The sequence below is a fragment of the Gastrolobium bilobum genome, unplaced genomic scaffold, assembly GCF_033153095.1.
Source record: "Gastrolobium bilobum isolate Gb01-03AN ecotype WA unplaced genomic scaffold, APGP_CSIRO_Gbil_v1 utg776, whole genome shotgun sequence".
NCBI lineage: Eukaryota > Viridiplantae > Streptophyta > Magnoliopsida > Fabales > Fabaceae > Gastrolobium > Gastrolobium bilobum.
The window spans coordinates 40,614-54,417 of record NW_026899202.1 but is presented as its reverse complement, the minus strand read 5'-3'; the positions used below and the strand labels follow the sequence as shown (position 1 = coordinate 54,417).

General features: G+C 37.1%; 1 protein-coding gene across 1 annotated transcript; it reads right to left on the bottom strand.

Moving 5' to 3' along the window:
- Positions 1–406: 406 nt before the first annotated feature.
- LOC133288216 (protein CELLULOSE SYNTHASE INTERACTIVE 3) lies at positions 407–11,560 on the bottom strand. The gene is made up of 7 exons (XM_061485932.1): positions 11,485–11,560; positions 10,912–11,008; positions 7,612–10,681; positions 3,845–6,389; positions 1,957–2,411; positions 1,256–1,372; positions 407–871 (listed from the first exon to the last, which is right to left on the bottom strand). Exons 2-7 carry the CDS (start codon positions 10,968–10,970, stop codon positions 710–712), a joined length of 6,408 nt encoding a protein of 2,135 aa, XP_061341916.1. The 5' UTR covers positions 10,971–11,008; positions 11,485–11,560; the 3' UTR covers positions 407–709.
- Positions 11,561–13,804: the final 2,244 nt, after the last annotated feature.

Here is a 13,804-nt window from a genome sequence, read left to right as displayed (position 1 = left end):
GTTTTGCATGAAAATGTGTAACAACGGAAAAGGAAGGCCATCGCATGTGGATCATAAATTGAAAAAGGTAATTTGTAAATGACTAAAGGGAAATGCAGAGGGACGAGAGCCATTGGTTAAAGAAAAGAGAGAAGGCAACTCAGGCTCTGAAAAGTATTTCCTAAAAATTATTATTTAAGACATTGCCCATGAATGAATCAGAAAAAAGGAATTGTATGTTGAGCGGGGCCAGGGTGGTGAAAAAGGGCACGTTCCCAGACACAAGTGGAAAATGATATATTGTCAGTGTATCATCTTTTGTGGCTTACAAACATAAAACAAAGCCACTCTACAGCAGAAGCTAATGTACATCACAACATCAGCGGATAATTAAAAAAAAAAAAAACCAAACAAAAATGCTTTTAACATAAATTTAATAAAAATGCTATTTCTTCCTATAATTCAAGTTTCGAATTCCTATGGACTGACCTGTACAATTCTAACCATCTTTTGACTTTCCTTTACCGTGGGAACCTCCTTTTCAAACGCTTCCCCTTGAACATAGAAAATTTAATTTACACTTACAACTGAAGCAACTTCATCTGCCAGACTACAAAATTGGAATCTTCCAAATATGTTAATAATTACAAGCAAAACCATTTCCAACATATCATGCATGGTACAGATTACTTTCTGTCCTTCCAGCCCGAGCAGCAGCTCACTACCCCTTTCAAATATCATCATTAGAAATCCTGTTAGACCATATAATCTCAATTTCAAGTGTTCGGGAAGAACCATCTTTGTTGCCGTCATGATTAAGACTGAATAATCCACTACAAACCCCTTCGGTCACAACTTTATCAATTTGGATAGTGACTCTTCCAAGAGTTGTCTGGAGAAAAAGCACAACACTTCCAGTAAGTAACTAAAGCAATAGATTTAGCGCGTGCTGCTTGGTTGAGTAAGTGGGAAGATGAAAAAGGAGCTAAATGAACATTATTTTCAACCAAGACCGAAAATGAGCTACATTTTATTTTCCACATACTCAACCAAGCACAGACCAATTATGTAACCCTCGAAGGCAGCTATCATATAGAATAAGAAGGCGGATTTTTTATTGACAGAAATAGGCAGAGATCCTTCCGGTAATCAACAACATAATATTGGTACCATCCATCATACAAAGAAATGAAGTAGTAAGAGGTAAGCAATGACATACCAGTTACCACAGAAAAATGGAGAATGAAAATCACTTACAGAAGGAATGTTCATTTACCTTCCCAAAAGTATTCTTGCTTTTGCATTTGATATGGAGCTTTTGGCCCTTTGGAGGCACATCAAATGCCCATGTGAATCCTTCTTTCCATTCTGGAGAAGTACTATGATTCACTACCTAACAGAAGCAAAAAATCACAAATGGTATCTGTAATCTTGTATAATAAAATCTAATCCTCACTCGAGACAGCAGATAAATCAACTAATAACTTTGTAAATAAATTTTGTACAATGAAAAATTAATTTGCAGTTATCCCATATGCAAAACTGGACTGATTCAAGGGTAAATTACACCCAATATGATTCATTGAAGTGGAAATGTGGAATTCTACAATCAAAACTGGAAAAAAATTTGGCCGTTAGAAAATTGAGAAATTGAAGCTATATACATGTCAGGACCAGGAACGCTAAAGCAGGTGGTACAACTGTAACTATAAATCTTTCAAAATAAAATGATTTGAAAAATTCTGTTGTCATATCAGATTGCAATTGGTAATCAGTATGCTGCTTGTATGAAAAATAGGAAACCTAAAAAATGAAGCCTGTAATTATCAGCAGAAAAAGAAAAGAAAAATAGGACTGCAAAGAACAAAAGATTAACCATTTCAGCTTCGAAAATAATTGAAGAACTTCAACCAAATGCAAAGGCTAAGACATAATATTGGTGTTTTTTCGTAATTTCTCAATTATTCATCAGAATACCTTGGTTTGTTTCGGAGGACCATTGCCTATTGTCAACCGGCAGAATGCATTAGTGCTTCCCATAGTTTGCTTGAGGTTGTTTCCACGCTTAATGGTAACAGTCAAACAACCTGGTAAGCAGTGCAGAAGAGCATCTGCCCTCTCATGGAAACTTGGTGGGCAAGTTTTCATGAGCATTTGCAAGATGGGGATGGCTTCAGCAGCAATCATAGCTTGGGACTTTGCTATATCTATTGGCATAGTTGACCAAGAATGTTTTAGCAAGCAAAAGGTGTCAAGTACAGAGTCTTGAGCAACTTCACCACCAGATTTAAGTGCCCCTACTAAATGAGGTATGCAAAGGGTTGCTGCTTCAGATATGTGGAGCTTAGGGAAGTTCTTGAATATCACATGCAAAGTTTTCAAAACCTCTTCATTGATTGTGGCAGTTGACCACAACTCTCTTTCAAGGGCAGCTGCATAAGAAACCAACGATATAATGAAATATCATTTTTTTAATAAATATAAAAGAATCACCCAATACACCACAATCTATATGTGTGAATTTATTTTTCTCCGTAAGTAATATAAATTTAGGATTGATAAAATGAAAAGGGAAGTTATTCCACTTGCTGTCATGCAGCAGAAAATCTTTGACGCATCCTCCATTTCTCTAAAATGAAACTAGAAACAGTAATAAAGATCTATACTAGGAAAGAAAAGGGACGAGGAAGGAGATCAATTTATTTGTATATGTTGACAATTTCCATTTACTCTGAAAAACGTCTAGTATGGAGAGTAACTTGATAATGCTTGTAAGAAATCAACACATCAAAACAAAGTTGTTTTTCCAGTTCCAAAAAGTCTAAAACCAACTACACGCTGAATCACAAGTCTAAGACAACTCTTCAAATTCTAATCATATTGGCTCAAGCAGAAAAATTAAAAGAAGCATTTCAAATAAAAACCAGTCCCCACAACTAACAACTTCTCTGCTACTGTTCCAATGTTATCATTTCTTTGAACATTCAAAACTAGTATTTTAAAACTGAACATTTGGACTCGCTAAAAGTATATGCTAGTGCAAAGTCAAGGCATGTCATGGAATTTCATGATAAGATGATATGATGGTTTCTGCAAGCAAAAAACAATGTAAAAAGTAATCTGCCAAGGACTTGATCGATTAAAAAGTGTGCAATTTGTTGAGATATGTAGTCCCACATTGGTTGTATGTGCAACTAATGTGGAGTTTATAAGACTTTGGGCACTCCCACCCTTTGAGCTAGCTTTTGGGGTGATGTATCCTAAGGTTCTTTACATGGTATCAGAGCCTCGCCGCTGCCCTCCACTTTCTCTTGTGGCGTTTCTTAGCACAGGTAGACTGGGCCTGTTGCATGTCCACTCTTCAAGCCCAATGGGCTCTCGTGTGAGGGGACGTGTTGAGATATATAGTCCCACATTGGTTGTATGTGCAACTAATGTGGAGTTTATAAGGTCTTGGGCACTCCCACCCTTTGAGCTAGCTTTTGGGTGGTGTATCCCAAGGTTCTTTACATGATTTCAAGCTTGAGGGTGGTTGTATGTGCTCTGATACCATGTAAAGAACCTTGGGATACACCACCCAAAAGCTAGCTCAAAGGGTGGGAGTGCCCAAGACCTTATAAACTCCACATTAGTTGCACATACAACCAATGTGGGACTACATATCTCAACACAATTAAATGAATTTCTATTTACTCTATTAAACCAAAGCCTACTACATGAATGAACTTGCATCTTAAGTAAAGAACAAAAGGCAATGTAAAACAGATATGATTACAGCATTGAGAAATATGCCAAAAGTAGTTTCTGAAAGAGTATCCTAAGCATAGATCAGGGAAGGCTGTCAATAGGAAAAATTACGATGTACCTGTCAAAGATCTTATCAGCTCATTTGACACATATTCTTGCAGTGTGTGGGTAGAAAACAAAAATTTGATCAGTAATGCTGCTTGCCCAGCAATTTCTATATTAGAAGACAGTAGCAATTCCTGAATCACCAGTATGCCCCCAGCTTCCGCAACAGCTCGTCTGTTGGTCCTGCTGTTCATGACAAAGTTTTGCAATGCACATATAGCCACCATCTTCATTTCTTCAGTTGGCTGATCTTCAAGTAAACTTATCAATGCACGACAAGCAGAAACAGAGTCACTAGCTCTAGCATGTCCTTCATGCTGGGAAATATTGCCCAGAGCTAAAGCAGCAAGAAGCTTGCCAGACTGAGATCTGGTTTGTGGATCTAACAGATACTGGGATAGAGGCGCTATAGCATACTTCGATACCTTCATCTCTCGTACTCTCACATTGTTAAATAAAGCTTCGAGTAATCTACCAGATGCTTCTTCACAATGATGGGATCTTAAAAGGTCCAAAAGAGCATCTATAGCTCCAGCTTCCATCATCTGTTCAGCACTTGAAGCATCACTTCTGTCATGAACTACTAAAGCATTAAGGGCTATGCTAATTGTATTCTCAAGTGTTGAGTGCAAGAGTTTTACAAGAACCACCACAGGAACTTTAAAATAGTAATCAGCATTGGATCGTAACACATTACAGAGAACTAAAGCAGCTGATTCCCAGAGTGCATGCGGTGGCTGAGGGTCATCTTGAATAATAACCTTTGCAAGCTCAAAAATACCTCCTGCATCAGCTACTGCCTTTGGCCAGCTTGTGGAAATTTTTTCCAATGCTTTTATAGCTGTTTGTTGTAAGTTTAATATTCCAATTCCTGCAAGCTGTACGAGAGGCACAACTGCATTCTTCGTTGTAATATCTTGCTGAAAATGTTCCTGTGCAAGAAGATGAGATAACAGTTCTGTGCCAAGCTGCTGAATAGCTTGGGATGGGGATTCCAGAAAAGAAATTAAGGGTTCAATAACTTGGCTAGGTGTAAGCTTTAAGGTTGCAAGACTTTGTGGTTTCTCCAATATATTTACGAGTGCTTGTAAGGCACTATGCTGTCCCCACAAGTTAAAATCTCGACGGAGCAAAACATGGAAAAGGGGTTCTACAATTTCTGCAGCATCTGAACTTCTAGCAATTACATTACTATTAGTTAAAATGCGAAACAGCTCAGCTATTGTGGAGCATAATGAGCTAGGTGCTAATTGGAGTAGCTTGAGACAATTATCAATAATGCCAGCTTTGACCATGTCTAGTTTGCTTGGTGTCCTGTCTTTGCCCAATTTGATGAGAGCAGATATGGTAGCCTCAATAAGCTGATAGTTTGTACCAGAAACCAAGCTGACAAGGAGATCCACAACATTATAGGCTGCTGCAAGCTCTACCTGATGTTCATCTTCCAACAATCTCTCGAAAGCACAAACCCCAGATTCTATTGCTGTCCCAGAACCAGACTGCATCAGTGATATAAGGGGTTCTAGGCATTCTGAGGCAACTGGATCTGCTCTGATCTTGCTATGACCAAAAAGAGTAAAGCATAGTTGTGCAGCATGGCTCCTCAGTTCCAATGATGAAGAAGAAGACAATATTTTATACAAACTTTCAAGTGGATTCCCTTCTACATCTGTAAAAAGAGATGCTCTTGAAGAATTTCCAGAAATTAACTTGATCAAGGCCATGAGAGCAACCTCCTGCTCACTCCCTGATGTTGTGCTAAGCATGTCAACCAATGGCTGAATGGCCTGTTTAGCTAATTCTGAGTCCCTAATGTTATCAGCATCAAAAAGTTCATGAAGTGCTCTTGCTGCATTATATCTAGCATTTCTTGATCCAAGACGCAAAACAGCGATCAGTTGGTTCAATGTACTTGTTGATGCTTCATGTTTAACAAGGTCAGAATTGCAAAATAATATTCTCAATAACTCTGAAATAGCGGACTCGGTTGAGTCTTGAGGGCTCAAGGACAGGTATTTGTTCAAAGCTTCCAGAGCTCCAGCTTCAGCAAGGATTAATTTATTTGTATCACTTCCGTCTGCAATGGATATCAAGAGTCTAACAGCTATGGGTGGAGCACTAGGCCTTTCTGGTATTGGTCTCAAGAGATCCACCAGGAGGGGTATAGATTTCCGTGCAGTAGATCCCACTCTTACATCTTCAATTTCAAAAAGGTGATCCAAGACAACTTGATCAGGGTTTTGCACCAAAGAAAATTCTTCTGATAAAGCCATGAGATTTGGCATATCTGACTCTATATGCCCAATAATAGTTATCAATCCAGCAACAGCCCCAGAATTTGCAATGGCAAGATCGATTCCCTTATTACCATGACAAACAAGACTAGCCAATGCCTGAGCAGCAAAATATTTATCAATTACTTCATCGGATCTTAGCAGAAGAGTGATAGAAGGTATAATGCGCAATGTTGCAGGAGATAGAACAATGTTTGTATCTTGAAATAAAATGGCCAAGAGCAAGGCACTGATCCATATTCCTTCTGTATCCTCATATTCTGCCTGTCAATGGGGGAGGAAGGAAATCTATTTGATTCAGCAACTAAAGTTTTACCATGCTCAAACAGGACAAATAAATTTGCAATCCAGGTATGTAGATCACCAATACAAATCATCAACCATATGAACTAAATATAGTATTTGGAGGGAAAAAATTGTATGATGTACATTAGTTGAGTCTTTAGTCTTTTCACTCTTTACTTATCATGCTTCTATTCAGGCCAAAGCTCAGCATTAATAGAAATAACAGGGCCTGAAGCCCAAATTAAATTAAAACTAAAAGTTATAACGAAATTTAAAAGGAAAAAATTCACAAAATGTATTTAAAAAAAATATAATACACAGTTTGGGAAATCATACAAGTTAAAATTATATGAGATGAGGGATTTTTATATTAAAAAAAGAAATTCATATTGATAAAATTTTTAAAATCAATATATAGGTTAGGAAACCACATATTAGAAAGATTTATATTAGAAAAGAACTTAGAGACAAAATCAAGGTAAATTGAGTGATTTGTGTAACATATTTCCGGTAAGAAAATCCTGGGAGATCAGGAAGAAAAGTTGACCTATATGGCTATAAGAAAAGAGATGGGGAGAAAATAGAGGAGGAAAAATAAGTAGAGGACAGTGAGGGAGAGTGCAGGGTTCTTCGAATACCCCTGTATTATCTTTTGCAGTTTCAGTCTCCCACACTGGTACGTACTGATAGCATGCTAGTGCCGATAGCAGTACCAGTATTCTCTGAGGAAGAATACAGTAGATTTACCCCAGCCAGAATTCAGTTCCTACCTAAATGCTGGTCCGTCAATCTCCAATTTCAGTTTCCTTTTCTTTGGCGAAAACTTTTCCAGTCAATTCTTTCCATAAAATGTTGGGAATGGCTTTAAAAATTCATCTATTGCAAATATGCCATACATCAAATGATCAAAGATGTTAAATGAAAAACGCAATAATTTTTCTTCTTATACTATCCACAGTTTCATCCACTCATAATGAATTTTAAATTGCGAATTCATATAGCCTCCAAATTATTGTTGTTTGCCCAATTGCAAACAAATACTTTCCAGCAAACATAAAGCAATCCCATTACAGAGCCTGAGATGGCACATTTCATTTTCCCTATGTATAGGGATATCAAGACCTGAGCTATAGAACTGGCTAGTCAGGAAACAAAGAGAATTGATACAGGTGGCTTTGTTAAGAAGCTTAAATCAGTGTACCTGTGGATTTGAAGTATGTCTCGCAAGTTTGTCAGAGAGCGCTTCAAGTCCACCAGCTTCCATAATTGTGATCTTGCTTTTTATATGGAAAGAGGCAATAATTGAGAGCAACCACACAGCAACAGTACCTCCCGAGACTGTGTCTGGATCAGGAGTATCGAACTCATCAACTTCTTGAAATGCATTTCTCTTCATAAAACCTCTAGAAGTGCAAACTTCAAATTCTAATGAAGAACAGCCGCAAGTCTGCTTCATCATATCAACTAAAGAACATATTAAAGGATCTAGATAGGCAGAAGCATCAAGTGAATTCATTGAAAGCTCTTTCTTCTCCTTTGCAGCACAAATTAGTAATGTAGCCCCTCCAACTTTTACTTCTAAACTGGAGGAGTTCATTATTCTATTAGCCAATGAACCAATGGATCTAGAACTAGCAGATAATAAATCACCAAGAACAACTGGCTGATCTCCACAAAGTCTAGACAGAATCTCAATTGCCTTGTCTTGCACAAGGGATGGCCCCTCAGCCAGGCAGCAGACAAGAAGTTCTAAGCTTGATGGTATTTCAGCCAGAGCTGACCAAGGAGGGTAAGTGAAGTTGACACCTTGTTTAGTTCTGGCTAGCAGTGCAATTACTTCTAAAGCATCTGCAGCATCAGCTCCATTCATATCCATAGCTCTTAAGGAATCAACAAGTGCAAGCACAGTGAAACGGCATTGAGCATTCCCCTTGAGAATGTCACCTACTGGAAAATGTTTCAATAATTGATGAAGTGCACGAGATGCATTTTGTTTACCTTCCAAGCTTCCCTCTGCCAGAACTCTTGTTAAAGCTGAAACAACATCTTCAGCTAGAGCCTTAGCAGCAATAAAAGGATCGAAGAGAAGATTGGCCAATGCAGCAACAGCAGTTTCAGCAGAATCAACAGATGATGTTTTAGCCAGCTTGATTAGTGGCTCGATGTCACCCTCTACAATATAAGACATCATGTTTGCAGCTTTGCTCTTTGTTGGGCGGGACAGAGCACTTAATGCTCGAGCTGACTGAGTGGCGACAACTTGATTTTTGCTAGTCAAAAGCTTCATGCAAGAAAGCACAATCTCATCAGTTGCGAGACTATCACAAATGTCTTGTCTTGTGATAAATAAATCAGCTAGGACTGAAGCTGCATATTCTTGGGTTTCCTCATTTGATGAATTTAGAACTTGAACAAGAGATCTCAAGCCTTTATTAGCTGCAAAACCCTTTTGAAGGAGATCCTTCTGTGCAGCCACGGTAAGTACATGACCTAAAACTCGGATTATATGGGCCTTCGAGCTTGGAGAATCCCCCAGGAGCAATGCTAATAATTGATTAATTGTGGCAGAATCAGCTACTCGGACAAGCTTTGTGAGTGCCATAGCAGAAGCTTCTTTTCCTTTTGGTCCACCACTCTTAAGAAGAAACAAAAATGCTGGGATGGCTCCAGCACTTTCAACACAAGCACGAATATCTTCACTGTGACAGCACAAACGACAGAGAACATTAGCTGCTTCCTCTCTTGCTTTATGTGATCCTGTCTCCAACAACTGCACCAATAATGGAATCCCTCCAGCAGCAGTGATTGCCCATTTGCTGTCATCAATCTGGTCAGTTAAAATTGCTAGCAATTGAACTGAGTACTCTTGATGTTGCTCACTGGATAACCCCAGTAATGATATCAGTAATTGGACACCTTCTCTTTTTTTTATGGCCTCCCATATTTCAATCTTATCACAACACAAGCATTTCAATGAAAGTATCAGAAACTCTTGCACATCAGCAGAAGCCATAGTTATAAGTCCAATAAGAACTTTCTTTGAATCTGCCTGAACGAGCCACTTTGAGAGACAGACGTTTCCATATAGGCTAGCCATAGCCTCAAGGACACGTTCTTGAATTAGCTTGTTGTCTTGAGGCTTTAAAAGAGTTACTAGAATATCCTCTATCTGAGTTGCATCGAAATGTTCTTCATCAACGTCAGCTTTTTCCTCAAAGAACATGAGTGTACAAGCAAGAGCACCAATTATATCACCAACTGGTGCAGAAAGGCGAGGAGAACAAGAAAGTTCTCCAAGATGTAGTATTAAAGAAGACATGCCACCACAGATATTGGCTAAAGCTCGAGTTGCATGCTCCTGCAGAGCCTGGCCACCATCACCTTGCATACACTCTTTAGAAGGAGCAACTATAGCTCCAATAAGGATTGGAATGCCGTCTGCACTAACAATAGCCTTTTTAGCCATGGTAGACTTTGAAGAAAGAGCCTCGAGGGCATCAGCAGCACTAGCTCGTACAGAAATATCATTTTCCTGACCAACAAGTCGAAGTAAAGCTTTGACTGCTCCAGAGTCTATTACTTTGGGGATGCCATCACCGATAGCCAGCATCAAACGTGCCAATAGAGAAGCTGCATTTGACTGAGAAACAACATTATCTGAAGACAAGAGACCCACAATAATATCCACACCTCCAGCTTCTAATGTTGCTTTCCAGTAGCCATCTTTGTCACCACACAGATTTCTTAATGCTCCAATAATAAAACCCTCTACAACTTTGTCTTCCTTGTTCTTTGGATTTAGCTGATTCCATAAGGTTGGAACTACACCTTCTGTAACAAAAATTTTCATACCCACATGATCATCTGAAAGACTACCCGAGGAAACTTCATATATTGCTTCAGCTGCTGCCTTCCTGGCAGCAGTGGATTCATAGTTTAAAAGCGACAGTAATGGTGGGATACAACCACCAAGAAGTACTTTTAACCTTAAGTCTTCATCTTTGCACAGGACACTGAGAGCGGAAGCAACATTGACTTTTGCAAGAGTGGTTCCATTTCTGAGAATGTTTATAAACAATGGCATGGCTTGGGCATGAGAACCAATAAGTGCCCTTGCATCCTTCCTACTCCTGGCAATACCTAGCAAGCGTGCTGTAATAAGTTCTTTCTCAAGCGGTGATGACAAGTTGGCATGCAGTTGCTCCACAAAATTAGCAACTGTGGCCATTGTAGATTCTGGATCGTCCATTGCTGCTGCCTCATTAAATTCCCTGCATGTAATTGGGTATATAACTACCACTTGTTAGTATTTTCACATTTGCAAGTGAAGGGTGTGATGTAAAACCCAGCTGAGTCATAACCAGCCATTAATTGAACATTAGATTCCAAACAGACCATATTATCATAAACTAACTCATTCACTGTTAGTGTTCCTTCTAATTTCCATAGTATGCTTTCATCAAAAATAAATTCTTAATGAGTACAGCACAAAATTACTGACCTAGGCTGAGAAGCAGAGTAAATGGACTGCCTTTTTTCAGGAGAGGGAGACTTTGACATTTGCACCAATACGCCAGTTTATCCTCCTCGTAGGTTGCCTGAAAATTTAAACATTCTAAAATTTAAGCAATTCCAAAAACGCTTCCAAAATTGATATCCAACAAAAAATGCTGAAAGACGCATAGACATCAGAAGGATATGCACTCGGTCATGTATGTTCTCTATACTTTCATTATATCACAAGAAATTTCTATGCAGGACCAGCTGGCAGACCGTTGTTTTAAAACATTTATATTATAGAGAGAGAAAAAGACCTACTTAGGAAAACAAATCACACTCTACCCTTTCAATAGCGAAAAAATAAATCACAGTCTACCAATTTCAACATGAATGTCTAGCTAGCACTCCATCCAAATGCAATCAACAATATACAAAAAATAAAAAAAATTAAAAAAAGAAATCTACAAACACAGCATTCTACACCAAGCTATCAAAAAGTGAAAGTAATGCCATCATCAAACACACAACACCACAAACGAAAAATCAAAATCCACATTAAACCAAAAGAAGCTACCTCACAAGAATGCAAATGCCGCAGAACTCCTCCCGCTTTCTAACTACTTTCTACACCACCACATCCTCAATTCACCGTCACTTTCCTCGAAACCGATCCAACGGATAGAAAACTCTGCAAAACAAAACAACGGATCAATGCGGAATACAATTTAGATCTCCGGGAAGAACAATTGAAGAAGATAGTCAAGGACGATCGGATAAACACAGATCAGATCAAATGAACATGGATCCTTGACAGAATTTAGGGCAAAGCGAGAGAGAAGAGCGAATCAGAGAGTGTGAGCAAATTGGAAACAGAAGATGCGAAAAATAGACACACACACACACACATATATATAGCTCGAAATTCAGAAGCAGGAAAAAGACCTGAACGAGAGCAACGTCAATGGAATTGAATGGAGGCGCGAGACACAACAGAAACAGAGTGAAACGGAGAGAAAGACTGAAAGAGAGAGAGTGTGTATGTGTCTCAGTCTTTTCCTTTCCTTTCCATGTGTGCGTTGTTTTTGTATCTTTTTCTTCTTCTTTGTGAATTTTCTTTTATTGCATGATTATGATTATGATTATTATTATTATTATTTCGACGGCGTTCACCACTGGCACTGGGTGGTAAAATACGTGTCCGATTCGGATTGTACTGAAGGTCTGAAAAACAGTTGGTTGATTAGCTCGTGCTGTGTTGTTTACTTGCGTCTATGACAAAGAGTCCAATTTTAACCTATTTTTTCGTGCTTGGGATTTGTGCTCTTTTTGGTTTTTACTACTACCAGCAGTTACTTGAATGTTTTTCTTTGTTGGTTTTTAAGAATTTAAAATAAATTTATTTTGATTATTTAAAATATGAATAAATTATTTTGCCTATAATTTTTGGGCTTTGGTTTAGTCATGTTACAGGAATAATTTTTTTTTTCTATAAAGAAAACGACAAACGAGATGATAATAAAGAAAATAAAAAATGCATTGAATTCAAAGATTTTGTATTGTCCGTAGTGATTGCATGATGTCAATTTGTTTTCTGTAACATAATTCTTATTTATCTCATAATTTTTTTATGTTTATTTTATCTATTATTATCCAACACCATTGGAAACCTATCCCTTAAAATATATTATATTTTGAAATTTTAAAATATTTCTATTTTCATTTAATAATTATGATCTTTTAATCATTTTACATGTTAAAAAATATATATCAATTAGTTCCGATTGATGTAGTTTAAAATTATTAATGACATCATTGTTTAATCGTGTTTGGGCCTTGAAACGTTGTATAATAAATATTTTTATGTTAACTTTAAATAAACTCTTTTTTATTTAATATTTATAAAGTGAGAAATATGCATAAAATTTTTACATTATAAAATTATATAAGATTATAAATGAGAAAATTTATTTGAAAAAATATATCATCATTGGCAATTTCTTTTAGGTGATCCCAAGTGGTAATTTTAATACTTAATGATGACATCAAATCCGGTCGACCATTTAATTCCATGATTTTAATTTATACAAATCAGGCCAGCAATTATAAACCAAAAGAAATGTGTGTAAATTTAGGGAGTATATTGAATTATGATTTTAAGAGATTACATGTGTTATATAGCCTAATTTATAATATTTATTATATATTAATATATGATTTTAGTTCAATCGGTTTAACCAATAATTCATTCAAACAATCAATGACTCGTTAATCTGATATTCCAACCAAGTCAATGACATGTTAAAATGTAATAACACGGGTTATTAGTTTATTTATCTAATTTATTATTCCTTTCATATTTTTACGACCTTTTTAATTCATTGTCATGATATCATACAAAACAACGGGTCCAAGTAGCCAAAAAGTAATCATATAGAAGGGCTTTTTTACCATTGTACAACATTTCAACAAAAGATATCATATTTTAATGCATTTTTCAAAAGTTTTGCCAAACTAATGCAATCAATCTGACGTGTTGACCATACGGGACAAGTCCTATACACCAAGAAAACGCAATTCATTGCCAACATGAAAGTCCCACATAAAAATAAAATGAGACTAATCCCGTAAAATTTTCATGCGGGACTTATTTGAATTTTGATATTTATAAACTTTTGTCAGTAACCTTTTAGGCAGGTCCTAAATATTTGAAACAAACATAGAGTTGCCTGGAAAAGTTAAAATGCATGTTATTTCCATGCAGATAGAATGACTTTGCACATTAAATCACATTAGCTTTGCACCTAACTTTATGCACAGATAAGTTTAGAAAAACAAAAATTGGTCTATTGAAAGTAGTCTTGCTACTTGTGAAACTTGAAGTGACATCTTTTGTT